General features: G+C 44.3%; 1 protein-coding gene across 1 annotated transcript in view; it reads right to left on the minus strand.

Annotated features, from left to right (window-relative positions):
* nalcn (sodium leak channel, non-selective) overlaps positions 1–13,051 on the minus strand; it is a 90,786-nt gene that overhangs the window by 64,591 nt on the left and 13,144 nt on the right. The window contains exons 11-12 of the mRNA XM_079277026.1: positions 12,749–12,853; positions 8,741–8,827 (exon numbers count right to left, since the gene is read on the minus strand). Coding sequence (XP_079133152.1) covers positions 8,741–8,827; positions 12,749–12,853 — 192 coding nt within the window. The remainder of the gene's footprint in view (positions 1–8,740; positions 8,828–12,748; positions 12,854–13,051) is intronic.

Here is a 13,051-nt window from a genome sequence, read left to right on the forward strand (position 1 = left end):
TGATTGAATGAAATTGTGTCATGATATTTGAATGGATGTTATTCAGAGATCGGGACAACACATATCCTGTGGTTGATGTGGAGGCACTGACTGCTTGTCTAATTTTCTGAATTTTGTCAGTAAAAAAGGTGGCAAATTGATTGCATGCCCAGGTGGATTGGAGTTCAGCAGCTACCGACACTGGAGGGTTTGTTAGCCTGTCGACGGTAGCAAATAAGGCGCGTGTATTGTTCTTGTTTTTGGTTATGATGTCAGAGAAGAATGACTGCCTTGCATTTCTAAGTTCCAAATTATAATTGCGAAGTCTCTCTTTATAGATGTCACAGGGAACCTGGAGATTAGTTTTTCGCCACCTGCGCTCAGCTTTCCGACACTCTCGTTTCTCTATTATGACCAACGTAGCATTTCTCCAAGGAGATCTTTGCTTACCCGAGACAACCTTCACTTTAGTGGGTGCAATGGCATCAATAATATTTTTTACTTTAAAATTGAAGCCATCTACAAGCTCATTGACTGAGAGACAAGAGAGGGCTGGTGTGGAGGAGAACTTCTGAATAAATAGTTCACTGGTGTTTTCAGAGATGTAATGCTTTGTCACAACCTTGGTTTGGACATTTGTGTGCAAGGAGATTGCACTCTCAAAGAAAACACAGAAATGATCAGAGAGTGCAACATCAGTCACAGCAACCTTGGAAATGTTTACACCTTTGGTGATGATTAGGTCCAGAGTGTACCCCCTGTTGTGGGTGGGTCCTGTCACATGCTGAGTCAGATCATAGTTATCAAGGACACCACATAGTTCTCTAGACTCTCTGTCCTGGGGATTATCAACATGGATATTAAAGTCACCAACAATAACAACACAGTCAAAATCAATACAGATTACAGACAGCAGTTCAGTAAACTCATCAAAGAAGGTTGCACAGTATTTAGGCGGTCTGTAAATGTTTAGGAATGAAGCTTGAGTGGAATTCAGAGCCACATATTCAAAAGAACTAAAATGACCAAAGGGCATCTGCTTGCATTGAAGAGAATCATTAAATAAAACAGCAACTCCACCTCCTTTCTTATGCACTCTTGCTTCACTCATGAAACTGAAGTTGTGAGGTGTTGATTCAATAAGAACAGCTGCACTGTTATCTTGATTTAACCAAGTTTCAGTTAAAAACAAAATGTCCAGTTTGTGCCTAACAATAAAATCATTGATTAAAAATGTTTTTCCTGACAGAGACCTGACATTTAATAAAGCTAAGTTTAATGTGGTTAAAGCTTTCTTTGCCCAATTTATTTGGACAGGCTGACGAGGAATGTATGCAAAGTTTGATAAGTTTGCATGTTTATTATTGTTTCAGGAATTGAAGCGGCTAGCTGCATACAGGGCCCCGACTTTTCCTGGAGAGAGTCATTGGTGTCATTAGCCCTGTAGCCTGGACCCAGAAGATATCAATTATTTAGGGGAGACAGAGGACGGTTGTAGAGCCGTCGGGGAGTGTGAAGAGGTGTGTGTTTGGTTCCAGCAGTGACCAGCTTTTTCATGTTGTCAGTGAACTCCAGGTGGGGGGACGATGGGGAGAGTGTGAGAGAGGATTGCGATCCAAAGTATGGACCCGAAATAGCTGGGGAGGGAGGTAAAGACTCCTCGTCTAGGAAGGGTGGGGAAAGTGGGAGATCGGAGGCGAAGGCGGTCCCTGATGATGAGGTTGGAGACTCCTCCTTTTGACTGTCGTTAGGCGGGGACATCGTTCCCGTAAGGTCTCCATGGCGATGCTGTGTGGTTATCTCTTGTTTAGACTCCTCTTGTATCTTGTCCTTGGCAGTAGGGACAGACGGGTGACGCAGGGAGAAAAACAGGTTCGAGGTAAACAGTTTTACCCCTGACTTGTTCAGGCAAATTCCATGCGCTGCAAAAAGATGTCTGCGCTCCCAGAAAAGGTAGAAATTGTTGATAAAATGTACTGAATGGTCAGTACATGCAGTTGACAGCCATTCGTTCAGTGCAAACAGCCTGCTGAATCCTTCATCTCCTCCTCTGACTGGTGGAAGAGGGCCACTGATGAACACCTCAGCCTTGACAGGGCTGACTGTGTTTAACAGATCAATAAAGTCTCGCTTCAGAACTTCAGACTGTTGTTTCACAATATCACAGCTTCCTGTATGCACGATGATGTTTTCCGCTGTGGGATAGTCAGCCACGATGTCCAGGATTTTATCTCTCATGTCAGAGACCATATATTTCGGAAAGCAGAGTATTTTGGTATTCTTGCTGCACAGTTTTCTGACATCTTTTACAGCAGCGGTTCCCAAACTTTTTAGGCCGCGCACCCCCTTCTACATCCCGACCGGGTTCGCGCACCCCCCCCCCCCCTTAATAATAATAAAAAAAAAAAAGAAGCAACAGAGCCTTTTAAGCCTTCATAGCCGCATAAGAATCGGACCAATGAGAGAACAGTTTGCTCGCGCGTGGCATTTGTTTACAAGATTTAGTCCGCTGTTAAATGTTGCAGTGTGAACACAAACCGAACAAAGGGGCAACTGCAACATTGTATCATATTAATTCCTGAATCGGAACAAAGCAAACTAACTGAAGGTGTGAAAACGCCCTGAAACACTGCAACAAAGTTTCAATAACTTTCAGTTACACAAGGCGTCACTTTTAAAGAGCAAAACGGATGGCGAGGACACACGCACAGGCTCAGAGGCAGATTATCACATTTAATTTACAATTAATGACCGACTAATGCAGCCAGGATGTCTTCGGACAAAGCATCGATGCGGCGCGACAGTGTTGTTGGACACCGGGATCATGTCCAACTTGTTTGCTTCTTTCTCCCCAATCATACATTCCACCATCTCTCTGGCAGCTGGCAAGCTCACGTCTTCAGTGATTGTGTGCGGTAGCCCCTTTCTCGCTATTCTGTAACCAGATATGAAGCCCGTAGTGCGTCATTTATAGACCAACACATGAATGAGACTCCAGTTGTTTTTGGCTGTTTTGTAACTCCTCCAATTTCGATATAAACAATGTAAGGGGCTTTTGACTTGCACTGGCATGCTTGGTGTTCAGGTGGCGACGTAAATAAGAGCTTCAGACTGTTAGCCAGAACCTCACTGCACACCACGCACTGTGGCTTTGGGGAATCTGCGTTGCCAATCCAAGTGAAGCCCAGACACATACTTTTCATCATATTTCCTCTTTTTTTCCCAGTCTGATGCTCACTCTCGTTTCCTCTTTTTTCACCTTGACTCCGCGCTGGGCCGATGTGCTCCCGATTTGTCTGTGCTATCCCTTCCTCCTTTTCGGTCTCCTCCGTCTCATCTTCCTCTGACTCTGGCTCGATTTCTTCTCCCGGTCTCTCCCCAACACACCTCTCCGTTCCCCTCGCCTCCGATTCCTCTCTCTCTCTCTGTCCCTCTCCTCTTTTACGACTGATAGCTTCAGATGTCCCACCTGACAGTTTTTAAATTAAAATTACATTTTTTTTTTAATATTTAATATTATTACACCATCAGACCGCCATTACACTTTTCCTCTCGCGCACCCCCTAGAGGCAGCTCGCGCACCCCACTTTGGGAATCCCTGTTTTACAGCATAGTCACCAACAATCAGAGTCTCAGGCCCAGTCATTAGCTTTGCCTGCGGCCTTTTACTCTCAGATTGACTCTCAGTTCTTACCCTGCTTTGAGGAGATAGCTGCTTATCATCAGATGGAGATTTAGGATCCTGCGACAATGGAGCAAATCGGTTTTGAAGTTGTAGGCTTGGTTGTTGTGGAGGTATTTTTCAGGTTTTACTTTCCTTAGCTGTCCTTGGCTTTGTCCATCTGGGTGCAGGGGTTGAGGAGGAGTTCTGCCCGTGTGCTAGTGCAGGCCAGTCAGTCGCATAAGATTCATTATCTGCGCTCTCCTCCTGTTTCTTGGTAGGCCTGGTTATGCTCGTTAGCTGTGTCTTATCTTGCATTTGTCCAGTGGTTTGAGTCCATGGTAGAGTGGTATCATTCCCACACAGTCCATTTACTTCCGCGTTTACTTCTAGTCGGTAGATTTTTGTTTCCAAGACTGCAATCTTCTGTAGGAGTTTGTAGTCGTCGTCCGTGGAGAAGGGAGGCATCTTGCTGCTACTTAGCTTTAATTTAGCTGCTAGTTAGCATTAGCCAACAATCCAAATAGCTCGACGACTTTCTGGATTTGTCTTCACTCAAACGTTGAAGAGTGATATATGTGATATATCTGACCAGATATATGTGAATTGAAGCAAGAAAATGCAAGAAAATGCAAGCAGAGGCAAGCAGAGGCAAGAGCAAGCAGCAAAGCGACTGCACTCTCTCATCAAGGTCGTTGAAGAGAAATTGAGCTCAAAAACATCACAGAATGACAATTAAAACGGCTGAAGATTATCACGTTCATAAAACACATTGAACAGTCCGGAGTGGGAGATTAAGGCTCTGGGTTTTGAGGGCTATTTTGGTTTGTTGCCCCTTCAGGAGGGGAAGCTGCTGTTTCGACTCCAAAAAGAACAGGTGGTTAATCAATTACATGTTATCTCCAACTGCTGCAGCCCGTCGGACCCAGACAGACCAGACTGACACCCAGGTGCACAAATGGACAGACGTCGACGGGCAGATCGACAGTGAAGAGACGCGGCGGCCTGACTCCAACACATGTAAGGCGGTCCGGTAGGTGTAGGTGGGGGCAGCGGGCCCACAAAACGGCACGGCACTCACAGGGCCGCATGTCTGTGGAGAGCGCCCACCCGCCAGCCTTTGAAACATTTGAATCATTTGACGGCCAAGTACTCTGGAGCCAGGCAGAGCAGAAACTCACACCCCACTTGCTCGGCACTCGCAGATGGCCCCGCAGGCTGGATCCGCGCTGCCTGTCTCTACTCTAACCAGTCTACTCAGCTATAGCACTGCCTTCTGATGTGGGTGAAAAAGCAATGACATAAGGGTGTTTGGCAGGGCTTCAGAGGAAGAGAGAGCGGGGGGGATATCCATAATTTGTTGAAAGTGATATGACGTGCCCTCCCTCCTCCTCCGTTAATTAAAACATCGAAGAACAGAAATAAATACTGTGTACTATACTTAAACAAGTACTGAGAGAAACAGGTGCACACCACAACATATACGAATGCTATGCAGTGATCAAGTGGCAAACTCATGGTCTGAATAGGGAAGCCAATGAGGACGTCCCTTAAACCTGCATTATTTCTACTTGCAAAAAGAAGTCTGATTGTATAGAAGTCTATGAGAAAATGGCCCTACTTCTCAGACTTTATGGACTAAATCGTTAGTTTCAAGTCTTCAATACAGCATGATGTACGTTTAGTAAATGATGGTCCATTTAGAGTCAAATAGATCATGGAGCAGGGTATGCTTTAGGGCAGGTCTACCTTGTGATTGACAGGTCGCTACCACGGCGTCGTCCGCCCACTTTTAAGCTGTCCACTTTGCCGTCAATATCAACCATCTCTGTCAAGCTTGACACTTTTAATGAACGAGTAGGCAGCAATTGAAACAACAACAAGAGTACTTTAATGTCACACTTTTTTACCAATATCTGGATTGAAGAGTCCACCATTCTTCGTCTGTAAAGTTGAAAGGTGGTCTGTTTGCTTGAATATTTGTATGGATTCCAATCATTTTCAATGACGAAAAAACATTCACGGAAACTGTTTGCTGCACAATCTGGTACTCTGCTGCCCATCTGCCTGTTCATTCTGTTCACAATACTCACATTTTTACCAAAGTACTTCAAAATATATCACAATGCAACATACTACTTGTATCTGTAGCTCATGCATAGAGCGGCTCCTGCTTGCAGGGAAACCTCGAAACAAACATAAGAACATAATAAGAAATCAAACACTATGAAAGTTTTTTAATTCTTGGAATTCATTGTAATTGACATGAATGCAACTTTCAACTGAGCACAGCAAACATTTAAGCCTCTAGACTCTACTTAATGCTGAGACTAAATAAAGTCTACTATGCAGACTATCACTTTAAATCTGCAGGAAAACATCCACTTGCAATGGATGGAAAGAGTTGGGTTTAAAAGATGGGTTACACTTGTATAGAAGCACTGCATGGATGATGACAGGCAGAGTTTACAACTGCAAATCACGACAACCATCATATAATCAAGGCATTATGCGTATACCTGATGATTATACATCAACATAACCTCTATTAATGCTGATATGGATTCTGTGGTGGACAATGAAGAATAGCAGTAGGATTAACAATTTAGTTGATTATCTACATAATTAAAGCATCAGGAGAGAAAGAAAAAAAAATCTGTGAAATAATGAGGAAATAAATCTTCCTTATAGGTTTCTGGCATCACTGGCAGAGCTATTGCTGTGAAAGTCTTCACGCAGCTGTGGTAACATGATGTCTAGGTGCTTGACTACAAGATCTGCTAGAGCCACGCTGAATGAAGGCTGCTTGAGTGTCCACACACCCATTCCAATACAAAGAACTGCTACTTCTTTCTAACCCTGAGAAACCACACCATTTACATACTGCTCTCCAACTCTGTGGCCTTGCATCACAGGCAGACATTAGCATAAATGTCTTGTGTAACCCTGGTTCCACTGTGATATTTACTCTTCTGGTATGAATATGAGGAAAGACTGATAACATCATAACGCCGTACATTTCTCTCTTTTCTACGGTGCTTTTTATGCGTCAGGCTCTCTTTGACAGGAGACCATCCATCACAATTTCTGAGCCGTTGCCCAGAGCCCAAACACTCCATGTGATGGAGGCGTGAGCTGCTCTGCACTCTGACCAGCTCAGACGCTGCGTAACTCGGTCCGTCTCACAGGGTCCGTCAGCCCCGCGGAGTCTGCGTGCTTAAGTCGGTGTTCGCACTTAAAGTTACGACAAGAAACTTTCATTTTATGTTGATTTTGGAGGTCCCCGTGGACGAAAGTGGTAGTGTTTCCGAGCACCAGACTCCCCTTAGAAAACCTCTCATTTAACTGCAGCAGGGGTCTGACTGTCTGCTACGGGCAGTCCTGGTTCTGGTTCTCCCTTCCCTTCCTGCGGGCCCAGCAGTACGGCCTGGGTCTCCAGCGTCGGGGTTTGGTGCTAACCGACGGAACCGGCGGAGCAGCTCTAATCCTGGCTGGAGGAGAAGACACTTCTGCCGGGTGCTGAGCTGTCTTTCTCCTGCCGATGCCTCCAATTGCAGGTCTGAGGCGGGCAGGTCGGTCTGAGGCGGGCTGGTTGCTGCCGGAGGCCCCGCTGGAGGCTGGGTTAAAGGAGTCTCCGTTGAACCTGCATGATTTCATCTGAAATTGCGTGGAGTTCGACCTGGTTGCACTGCTGACAAGCATTCAAAATAATCAATGTAAAAAGCGAATCTTCTCTACGATGGTCTTGTTTACTGATGTAGGTCATATAGAGGCATCTGTATTAGATTTCAAAACCAGTTAAAAGCAACCACGGAAAGGTCTGCCTCAGTGTGGGTGTATAGCTACAAGTGCCCGTAAGAAGGTTTGAATCATAACCTGTGAGTTCAAAGGCCAAAAAACAGCAAACAGTAGCATTATGTCATTAGCATTACGAAGTAAATCACCAGGAATGTGCACTTGAACATATGCGTATGGCAATGAAGTGTGGAGCTATATGATGTCAAATATCAAGGCGGTTTCCACTGTCAGACTGACTCACTGTTTTCTTTGACCGGAGCCCTGAGGAAAGCAGCAGTCTCGTTGTCATGGAAGCTTCATCTTTTTGACACAGCGCCTATGTCGGCCTGAACACGGCCCTAATGACTCCCTCTGTCAATCTGTTAACCCTTTCATTCGACCGTTAGAAGCGGTCTTCTTCTTGTTGGCACGAGAAGACAGTAATAGCTACTTTGGTTTGAGCGAATGAGGCGGATGTAGCAGCCTTTGGGTGTTCCCTGTAACGGAGCACAGGGCTCAGAGGGAAGTCAGCCGTGTTTATCCCTCCGGTTGTCTAGATCTTCCCTCCAAGTGATGATGAGGCTCTGGGGTACGTTCTGCTTTAATGGGAATACTGCATATTTCACGTTCTTCCTTTTCCCGTACTTTTCCCTTCTTCTTTACTCCCCTTTTCTCTGTTCCTATACGTGCCCTCGTCCACGCTCTGTTTGTGTGTGCGCCTCCTTCATGCTCACCTCTGGAACAGCATTTTCACCACGAGGGGTTCGTTGACAGCTCTCCTCTCCCTCTCATAGCCCCTACAGGCTGTTGGCACTATCTCACAGCGAGGACCCAGCCTTTTTACATCTTACCGCTATCAACAGTGGGCCAGCTGCGAGGAACGCCCGCTGCTTTCGGCTTATCTTTAGAGCCCAACCATTTGGATCACACCGACCACCGGGCGACGGAGGCGTCATTTAAAAACGCATCTGTTGCCAGACGAACGTCATTAGCTCTACACATCAAACACGAGCCTCCCCTCGTTCAAAATCCCATCAAACGGCCATTGAAGGCAAAGACAAACGTGGAAAACAATGAGGTGATACCGCACACCACTGTGGCACTTGTTAAATGGATGAGGTCTACTGATTCTCCACCAATACCAAGCAATACAAACATCAAGACAAGAAAAACGTTTAAATAATAGAAGGTTCAGCACACACAAAGTCAGATTTTATTGTTTAAAATCATGTATGTTCAGGCGTGACCTTTAACATAAGCTGAATTATGCGCGTGTGAAACACTTTACACCAGCAGCAGCATATTAATGATGTGTGGGTTTACCTGGAGGCAGGCGGGCGCTCGGCCATGAGGTTTGTTGACGTCCACAGCTACGAGCTGCCACCCCCCAGCAGCGTCTTCATGGAACATCTGTGGCACAAGGACAGCACATGAGGGACTGAAACACACACAACACCCCCCCAAAAAAAACAACAACCCCGCAGACCATTCAAGGGACTGGCCAAAACTCATACGCACACGTCCACCCTTTGGCTACAAAAAAAGGCTGAAGGCATCATACAAAAGCAGCATGACAGGGCTGCTAAATACAGTATGTGGGCCTAAGGACCGATCGCCAGAAATAAAAACAAACAAGTGTCACAGCAGAGACCGTCAGACTCACAAGACAGCTGGTTCACTCACGAATATCATTCTCCTTGAAGGCGAACTCAGCATCTTAGCAATAAGCACGATCGTGACAACTGGATCCAAAATGCCATGTCATTCATCTCATACTCTGTACACTTGGCAGATGAGTAGCTGTTAGTTGCCTAACTTTGCCGTAAGGACTGAATCTTCTCAACTATATAACACAATGAGAACAGTCTGCACCGCTGTGCGAGGGGCTCAGTGAGAGTGGTGCCATCAGCTGAACGCTAACGTCAGCACACTAACACTCAGTGACAACATTGAACTACATACTTATCATCTTCACCATCTTAGTTTAGCATGTTAGCATGCTAGCATTTGCAACTGGCACAAAATGATTAGGTATGGCATTTTTTCATAAATTAAGGCATTGGTTGAATTGCATCCATTCCATCAAACAGCTGTTGAAACGTTTCATTCAAAGTAACATGTCAACCTCATGATGGATTCTCCAAACCATTAGGATTCATCATCTGGGGACAATGAATGTCTGTATAAAATTGTGTGCCAAACTGTACAAAAGATGTTGAGATATTTAACGGGAGAAACAAAAGATTTGACCTGCTGTTGCCACTAGATGAAAAGGCATCAAGTCATTAACATTCATCCTCTGGGGATCACGAACGACTGTACAAAATTGTTTGCCAATCTGTACAGTGGATGTTGAGATATTTTAACAGAGGAGTAAAAACGTTGACCTGCCCTAAAGGAAAAGCCAGGGGATATGAAGTCAGAGGACTTTTTTGCATGAAAGCCCTTTTAAATTGAATTGACAAATTGGCAAGAACGATATCCATGAAACTGAGAACTAAGTTCGTCAACCCCATTCGTCAATCTACTCTTTAATTACATTCTGTACCCCTCCCCCCTCCGTTTCAGCGACATCTTAAAGCTGTCACATCGGCTTCATGATTAATCACAGTCTGGTAAGACTGTGGTGCCACAATCTATAGCTTTTATCATCTTGCATTTAGTTCAACATGGCAAAGAGAATACATTCTACAAGCTCGGTACCAAACACACAGGGTTGGTATATTTCAACTTCAGTTAAGCCAAATTAGACTTCAACGTAATTCAACTTCAACTTCAGCCCTTAATTACAACTCCACTCATTTAAATATGGAACAAAAAAACAGATCCCATGGAACAAAAGTGGATTCATCCATTGTTATTTCATCAACAAATTACAGCCTAATCTCTATTAAAAGACCCAATAATCTGGCAAAATCAAGGAATGGGGATTGTGGCATGGGTTGTTTCTCCCAGGGCCACCAGCCTTCCTCTCTCAGGAGCATGAGGAAGGCAGCTTATTCTTTCAGACTCTGTGATTGACAGTGAAGTGTTACGCCACAGCTAATTAGTTTCCCCCCCTCGAAGATAAAGATCGGGGCATGACGATGTGATAACAATTAATTTGGATAATGGAAAGAAAGGCTAATTGTTTTCAAGGTCGTGGCGGTATAAACACGCCGGTGGCACCAGCCTGTTTGCCATCATGATCGAAAGAACAGGTTCTTGTGTCATGACTTTCCAAGATGTATCATTTTTAATGAAGAACAGTACTGAAAACAGTTCACTGCTTCACAGGCCAACTTCATTATAATGAAATAAACATTGTCACATGTTTAAAAGGGGATTTGGATTCTGAACTAATTCAATACGAATGTATCATTTCAGATGTGCTTTAGTGAAAGACCAACTATAGCTTCTCTTTTCAATCAAAATATCTGCTAAATACAAATGCATATCCATGCATCTGTCCACAATATTCATTATTTATTGTTGCATTTTAATTAGCTGCTGCTATATATACACAACACCTTCTGTAGCGTTCTATATTTTCTGTGAATATTTCTAAAACAAGTAACATCTCTGATTTTCTGCCTCTTCATAGTCAGTTTTCACTTGTAATGTAATCATAAAACAAACCTTAAACTGTCACGACTTCCCCTTCATATTAGTTTGTTTTCATCCTGTCTGCTTGTTTTAACTCTCCTGTCATTTCAGATCCTACCATTCACACCCGATCACCTCTCATTCTCTCAAACATATTTTATCATCATTACTTTTCCCTCACCCAAATCACTTCTTTATGACCTTGAATAAAGGTGAATATGTCAGGCCATAACGACTGTCACATTCCCTATTCTCTCTCTCTAGTGTTTATCCATCTATGGCCTGATCTCATGACAAGTCATTTACTTTTCAACATTCCTATCTGACCAAATACAATGTTGTAAAAAGTACCGTAGTTCAAAATAAATCTGATGAATCTCTTTGAAGACAAATGTCTTTCACAGTATTTGCCAAAGTTCTTCATGTAAACTCTGGGGTTGTCACTCGCTTAGTGGTTCATGTTGATTTATTAACAGTCTAACATTTGCAATCATATCTATCTTGTTTCATCAAATTATTTGGAAGTGGCTTTTTGTGCCTTAATTAAATAGCAACAGAGGAGAGATGACAGGAAATGAGGGAGAAAGATGCAAAAAAGATCTCCAGCCGGATCGAAACCAGGTATATTGCGGTTCATGGTCTTAATTAAAAAGGATGCAGATAATCTAAGGCAAAGTCTTCTTGAAGTAACTAAATCACCACTGCTACAAAAGTGAATCATATAAGGGCGCATGAGACTGGGCAAAATAAGGCTAAGCCAGGTAGCACAGGTGTCCACAGCCATATCCTCTAGTATGTTCTGTTCTTCTTCCAGTTTGACATGCCCAGCATACCTCCAAAGGGTCGTATAGGAAGCGTCCTGATCAGATGCCCCAGACTACCTGAGAGCGTTCCTTTTAACGACAAGGAGAAGCGATTCTTCTCCAAGCTTTTTCAGGAGAACCAACCTCCCTACCAAGGCCCTCGGGGAGACACCAGACGTCCTGTGATACAAACCATTTCCGGCCACTTGCCCTAATGATCACATGAATTTAGTCAACCTCCCAAACCTCTTGCCCTTTGGAACATACACTGACAGGTAAATCAAGAGCTTACCCTTCAGGCTCAGCTCGCTCTTTACCGTGACAGCTTGGTACTGTTGGCGATGGGCTAATCTGCTAGTCGGTCTTTTGCCTTTGGTTTTTCATATCTTACCCTTACTTGAGTACAAAACCCTGTGACTGTAACTCCTTCACTCATGTAAGTAACTTGCTTCCAGCCAAAGGAGGGCAATCCACCATTTACAGACAGAATACCACGGGCCTCAGACTTGGAGGTGTCAACTCTCAATCACAACTATTTCAAACTCAGCAGATGGTAATGGTCTGATGAAGCCAGCGGAATTTACAGATGCAAGCCTGAAGTCGCCAAAGCAGACGCTCTCTACCCACTAGCACCGAAACAGACATGTGTAGCACCCTTCGGCTGCCAATTCTAACAGAAGTGGAGGCATTTATTGATGACCGTGCACTCTCGTAACCCTGAAGAAAGCCAGTCCTGTCAAAATGCATTCGGGCTCATTCCTTTGATTCTTGAATTCATGCAACTTTGATGAGCTGAACTCTGATGAATGGACAGTTTCTTTCTTTGTTTTTTATTCGCACTCTGTCCCAAGATGACCAGCTTTAAAGAAAGCCGGAGTTGAAGGAAATGTTTAGAATCAGGTCCGATTAAGGAGCCACATGAAGTCGAGTGTGATCGTTGTACCTGTGTTGTAGCCGTGGAGGTGGTACTGCTCCTTGACCCCCACATCTGCTGAAATTGCACTCTTATCTCGGCAAATGTCTCGATGATGACTGCAATGAACACGTTCTGTGAAGGGGAGAGACAGAGAGGGAGTGAAACAGAGACGGTGAGAGAGGAAGGGGCTATTCAAAATAAAATGGCAAAGGGCAGGTCCGTCTCTCGACTTCCTTTAACTATCTGTGACGGGACATTCCGTCTCATTAGCCAGAGAACATTCCACTAACAAGGGGAAATGGTTGGGTCTGCAGGTGAAAAGATTAGGTT

Source organism: Melanostigma gelatinosum (assembly GCF_949748355.1).
Source record: "Melanostigma gelatinosum genome assembly, chromosome: 10".
NCBI lineage: Eukaryota > Metazoa > Chordata > Actinopteri > Perciformes > Zoarcidae > Melanostigma > Melanostigma gelatinosum.